Source organism: Diadema antillarum, unplaced genomic scaffold (assembly GCF_040938485.1).
Source record: "Diadema antillarum isolate AM-2024a unplaced genomic scaffold, OU_Dant_1.0 seq00002342_RagTag, whole genome shotgun sequence".
In the NCBI taxonomy this organism is placed as follows: domain Eukaryota; kingdom Metazoa; phylum Echinodermata; class Echinoidea; order Diadematoida; family Diadematidae; genus Diadema; species Diadema antillarum.
The window spans coordinates 120001-126580 of NW_027272957.1; the positions used below are offsets into that span (position 1 = coordinate 120001).

Sequence of the window (6580 nt, forward strand, 5' to 3'; positions counted from 1 at the left end):
CTATCTGTTACCATGGCCACACGGCCTGCATGGTTTAGGACCCCGCTGGAATTTGACTCCTTATGAGCTCCATTGTCCTTGTGTGTATTTTTTTATATTCACGACAAATTCTTATTAGCCCACCTTCCATTTATGTATTTATGCCAAACTGTTACGCCATCATCTATACCTTCACACCCACTTGAATCCGTACAATCTCAGTCGTTGTTCTCCCAATGTCCTTACTTGAAGTAGGTTATAGTTGCAACATGTGACCTTTCTGTATTTTATTTAGTAACACTTATTTGATCTGATCTTTGTTCGTTTTAACCGGACCCCCCAGTTATAGTGTGGTCTAAAAAAATATCTGTACTTATGCTTCATTCAATGTACTGTAATGTAGCTTGGGGAAATACTTATAAGACTCATATAGATAAGTTGATTGTTCTTCAGAAAAAAGCTGTAAGGTATATTACAAATTCAAACTATAGAAGTCCAAGTTTGCCATTGTTTATTCAACTTCATATTTTGCCATTTGAAAAATTAGTTATTTTGAGTTGCTTGATTTTTATGTTTAAGACACAAGGTGATCCGAAATCTTTCATGAAGGATGCGTTTGTGTTAAATTCTACCGTTCATGCTTATAATACGCGTAAAAGTTATCTCATTCATCAACCTTTTGTAAGAACTCAAACTGCCCAAAATTCATTTGTATATGTTTATATTAGAGAATGGAATAATTTGCCATTGAGAATTAGGTCAGCCTCAACACTATCCAACTTTAAACGTACATGTCGCATTTATCTTGAGGGAAATTTGTAAAACAAGAATTGATAAGGGAAGCTGAATTTAAAAGTATAGTAAAATATAAAGTATCTTTCTGCAATTTCATGTGCACTACATGTATGTGCATGAGCGTTTTTGTGACACGTGTTTGTGTGATTGAATGTGTGTGTGTGTGTGTGTGTGCTTGTGTTGCATCTGTCCCATGTAAATATGTTACCATTATACTTCTTGTTAATATGTTTAAAACTTTAGTATGTTTTGTCTTATATGTTTATCCGGGACCCCCTTTTTTTACAAGCTCTGCTTCTTTTGGGGTCCCAAACCATTCATTATTCTTATTCTTCTTATTCCCCTAATCTGATTTTATCACGGGACCTGCGGCTCTATACAAGCTTGCTTTTACGCAGGCCCCATCATATTTTCGTATTATGATCTCAGTTCAACTCGCATGTATCTATACAGACCTTGTGTTTATACCAAGACAAACTTGTGAATATTCCGGTGAAGTTCTATTTTGAATTATGTTCTGCACAATTTTCGTATCAATATACTTTAATATGATATATGTGAGAAATATGAAAATGAATTGAATTGAAATGAAATGAAATGAAATGTTCCTTCACAATAACACACAAACTTGGAAAAAGCGCAATTTGTCACTGTTGTCTTCAAAGTTCATGTGCTCAGCCATGCATGACATTTGTCAACACTATCAGGTAGCAATGGAAAGAGGAAGAATTCGTCTTTCCAAACAACCAACATTTTGCTCTCCACAGCTCACAATTATGAAATAATAGCCCTCCAAATTCGGATTACCCTTTTTTAATATATACGCACTCTATAGGGGTCCAGTACTGATATCTACTGGGTATATGGGTATATCTTACAACAACCACTGCATCTAGATTTCAAAATTGCAACGGAGGCCGATTTTATTACTACTATAAAACTATGACCTAAAAATGTAACAACGAACACCATAACAGACAGATAATAGTACAGCAGACCACTGTATCTTACATCATGGCAATAAAAATATAGTTGAGGTGAAAGTGCTCAATCTACTTAAGACGCAATCTAAATATAAATCAGTTCTGAGTTCCGGGTTGAATAAAAATACTTCACGTTACATCATTGCGTAATCTCCATAGATTTCATCGTAAATATGCGAATGATTAACCTCTATGAAAACTTATGTTCACTCGATTATGATGTCTATGTATTGAATCGAAATACACTGCTCTTTTGTTTTCAATGTCTTCCAAAATGCAACGGGTGCACGTCACGAGATCGACACCCACGAGTCATACAGCTCACGAGTATGTCATACAGCCCATGAGTTATACAGCTCACGAGTCATACAGCCCATTAGTTCGACACTAAGCTAGCAGGGCCTACGAGACCGACACATTAAGCCCCGTGTTGTATCTGTCGAACTCGTGGGCTGTTTTTACCTTGTGTCGAACTCATGGGCTTTATTTGCCTAGTGTCGAACTCATGGGCTGTATGACTCATGGACCTCTTTTCAATGTCGAACTCGTGGGCTGTATGACTCGTGGGTGTCGGCCTAGTGGGATGACCCTAATGTGCCGGTAAGTTGTGAGCCTTCTATGTAATTGCGTAGCGACTCTTCTATTCTTACGGCTCTTTTCAGACAAGCCAAGTCAACTCATCCAGAATGATTCGCCGGAACATGATGACTTAACGTTCCATGTCCGTTTCCGGCTGCCATCGACTCAATAGGGGGCCTTTTCGCTCTATAATTACCTGTCACGATGTTTCGTTTGTATCTGGGGATTCTTTTTGTTTTGCCGACCATCGGGTAAATTGGCAAATTACGGTTACAGGACCATAGGAAGGCAGTACGGAGTGCGTGCTTATGGGATGTAATTAGCATTACTACACCCGCTGCAGATTTCGCATTTCAGGTTTCTCCCTCTTCCTAATAACACCGTGTTACTTGATGAGATAAACGCGGCAACCCAGCCGCTGTGTTGACTGCTCAACACTGAGGTTGTTCAGCTTTTCTCGAAATACAGTATACATGTACAATAAACCACAATTAACGAGTGATGCGATTGAACTACCAAGTAGGCCTAAGCGGCGACACCCCCTACAGAAGAAAAACAAAAGTTATATTATCTGTATCAAAATTCGTCGCTTTGTCTTGTCGCTTTTATTAAAGCTGTTGATCCTGTAGTTGTCAGGAAAATGAGACATTGCAATAAGATCTAAATCACACTTTTAACCCATCGCCTCCGGACTATTATAATTCCCTACAAGATTAATTCTTGGCACATCCGGCCCTGTGGCTATGAGCTCAGAGTTTTGAAAAAAAAAAATGTCTACAGAAACTGGAGATCGAGTTAGGCATGTTAGATGGTACACAGAACTGCTATGTATGCTACAGAATCTTAAAAGTGTGGAGAGAAAGCGACTTACTGAAACCCACTAAGTCGCCTTCTTCCGGACGAGAAGGTGACTCGAACTCTCTTTCACGCCTTCTTGTCCTAAAGAAGGCACCTTAATGAGGCGTGATCAGACAGACACCAGCTCTCCGTAGGATTACATTTCCAGTGGTAATACCCCATAATGAAGTCGAATTTCCTCCTCCTGTTTTCTACTCTATATAAAGTACCTTTGAGGAAAGACTACAATCATTGAATCGCTTGTGCTGCTTACGATTTCTTTTTTATTTCACTGACAAGATGCTGTATGGATTTGAGGCAAGAATCTCCTCCATTACTGTCACGGCTTCAAGAGGTTTCACTACTGAACGTGACTCTGTGGTTGCAATTGTGAGAGATTAGCAATATATAGTGTGAATGATTGTCATTCACTATCTCAGTGACGTCACGAAAGGTATCAGTTTTGAATTACCGTATTGAGAGTCTCTTTACAAAGAGTAAGAGTGATAATTTTAAAAAATCTGAATACAGTCTCATGAGGTATAACTCTGTATAATGTTACAAAAACAAACAGATCAAGGGAACACTGACATTGAATTGTGAAAAACTTTTTGAAAATACATTTTAGACGTCAATATTAATATTCTTAGCCATAGAAAGAGATATTGCCATGGCATCAATATTTTCAAAAGTCCTAAGAAATAGATGTAATAAATTCTATCGTTGGCACTATAAAGCGAACCACAGAAAAAAACAAACAAACTCGTGGTTAAGTTTACTTGAGGAATGCTTATAATGGCACGTGGATCTAGACCTACTACGGAGCAAGTCTGTCCTGTTTCTATGTATTAGAAATGAAAGGGACCCTCTGTACACACCACAATATTAGATGGACCCATTTCGCCTGCAATGTGGACTGATCAAGTGGTTGTTCGCTCGACGAAATCGAATACTGCAATGCAATCACTACACTTTTATAGGCACAACGTACTTTATGAATGAATACTACCCATATATAGTCAATTATTTATATAGTCATTTATGATGATGTGATGATGGCGAAATGTAGCTCACTGCCTACGAGATACCACAATGTGTAACGTAGTAAATATTTATATTCCCTTGGCTTGTTCAGCGTATTTTCTTCAGCGATCTGGCTGCTGGAGAAAAGGGGGATCAATGACAGCATTTCTCCTTCCTCCGCAAAAACCTCAGCCTCGTACCGCGCTGATCCCTGCCGAGCCTGATGGTATGCATTCCTTCCGGTACATCGGGAAGGCTCCGGTTGCCCGTGCTCTCGCGTTCGTCCTTGTAATTCTCCCACAGCGATTGCGCGATCCGATGGAACATCTCCTCCACTTTCACGTCCTCCTTGGCCGAGACCTCGTACGCGCACATGACGTCGTCAACATTGGCAGCAAGTACTTTGCGCGCATGATCCACTGTCGTCTGGCCGCCCTCGTACTCCGTGGGTTCGAGATCGACCTTGTTGCCGACGAGGAATAGCAACGTCCGTTCTGCGTGGAATCTGAGGTCGTTCCGCCAGTAGGAGATTCTACGCAGCGACTGCGCGTCGGAGATATCGTAGACCAACAACGCGGCCGTGGTCTCGCGGAAGTAATTGTCCGTCAAGGAGTGCATCCGCTCCATATTTGCAGTGTCCCACAACTCCATCTGCGGATGAGATGAATTAACGCTAATCAAACGTTCCAGACTAGGTCTATTTAGAGTTAGATATTTCTGCAAAGTTTGTTTCAAATCGCTGTTCCCCTCATAAATGTGTCGTATAAAATGACCTAAATTTCAATGCATGAATTTGGTGCAGAGTAATCCCTCTTGTTGGTTGCACTAGATTGACTTCTTTTTCTTCACTTTAAAATTTACTCTACAATATCATCATAAACTGCTTATGAGTACGTACAATACTTGAGAGTGGTAGCCAGTTCTATTCACTGGAAGCTACAAAACAATCTTTTCTTCTTTTTGGGGGTAGGGGTGAAAACCAACTGAAGGGAATGACCGTACAGTTGTAGACACACATCTTAAAAGCCTTCTCCATGCAGTTGTGTTGTTTTCCGAATTGGTTTCCGAGGGATTTCTTTTTTTTTTTGGCAAGGTGTCACTAATATTTCCTAGCGAAACTATTGACATGGCTATTTCATGCCCCTATTAGTATAAGCTTCCTTTCATGGAGCTTCATTTCTTTTTATTTCATATCAAGTCTTATCTTCCGTCATATTAATCATCATCATAGATGGTTTCAAAACGGAAATCAGTCGGTCTTTAAAATTAAATATAATATACGTTTATTGTGTCCTGACTATTCTATCAGACAAAATAAAAATGCATTGATGGAAACGGCACGTAACTAATAATGGCCATTTACCAATGCATAAATGACAGCACTACACAAGGGTAAGGGAAACATTTGTCCTATAGTTAAGGACTGCATTTTTACTGTTAGAAATCATAGTGATGAAAATATAGGCCTTATTGAGTTATGCCCATTTGTTGCGTCTGAACGTGATGAAATGTCCATCATTATAACATTCGCTTTCATATTCACTCAACTAGACTAGCAATAAGTTTACTCAATTACCTGTACAGGTTTGCTTTGTGGGCCGACTGGAAACTGTCGACAGTACTGGTAGCTGTCAATGGTAAGGGCCGTTCGCTCCGTGTTCGGAATGTCACGGGCGCGAAATCGCTGGTAAAGCGACGTTTTTCCGACTCCTGATTCGCCGAGCAAAATGACTTTGAAGGTAGGCGGGCGATGAGTACTGTACTGCATACTTCTCTGTCTTTAGGCTTCGAAGAATTCCCCAACCGTGGTCGCTAACTTGAAGAATGGCCCAAAGAGTATAGGCCCATATGCTTTTCCTATCAAGAATCACATAATATATCACTGTATGACAATATAGTCACACGTATCTCCATGGTGATCGAACTTGTTCCATTAGATGATCACAGAACAAGGCTACATTTTCATCGTGTTAGCGCAATTCGCTTTCCAGTCAAGATAATATGGGGACAAGAACGCAGTATTGTTCCCTCGTCTTCCCGCCAACCTTTTGCAACGCCTCGTAATGTCTTGAACTTCGATAAGCCACGGCATAAGTCTATACAGGGAGGTGGGAAGCTCCCTGGTCCATAGCACATGTAGAGATTTGACACGTACTTCAGTTCCGGCTGAAATCTATACAGGACATCCACGGATTTCGTGCCGAAGAGAGAAAATTAGGCAAGAGGAACCCGCACAGTCCGCGGGCAGGCAGTTTGTCACTTCGTCTTGAAATAACGTGAGGGAAAGGGAGAAAACAAAAGTTGTTAGCAGGTGTGAGTCATGATTCCTCATCGAATCAACGTGTGAGCAGAGCTGAGAGCTCGTCATAGAGGATGTGTTCCGC

The 6580-nt window shown here is 40.4% G+C and overlaps 1 protein-coding gene across 1 annotated transcript; it reads right to left on the minus strand.

The window, feature by feature from the left end:
* Positions 1 to 4349: 4349 nt before the first annotated feature.
* LOC139714616 (ras-related protein rab-6.2-like) lies at positions 4350 to 5964 on the minus strand. The gene is made up of 2 exons (XM_071626297.1): positions 5773 to 5964; positions 4350 to 4847 (listed from the first exon to the last, which is right to left on the minus strand). Exons 1-2 carry the CDS (start codon positions 5962 to 5964, stop codon positions 4350 to 4352), a joined length of 690 nt encoding a protein of 229 aa, XP_071482398.1.
* Between the last annotated feature and the right edge of the window lie 616 nt (positions 5965 to 6580).

Bases quoted from the DNA above. Each gene is read 5' to 3' on its own strand.
- LOC139714616 (XM_071626297.1), bottom strand. From the start codon at position 5,964: ATGCAGTACAGTACTCATCGCCCGCCTACCTTCAAAGTCATTTTGCTC. The intron at 4,848-5,772 runs GTAATTGAGTAA...TCTCATCCGCAG, and splicing joins CACAAAGCAAACCTGTACAG to ATGGAGTTGTGGGACACTGC.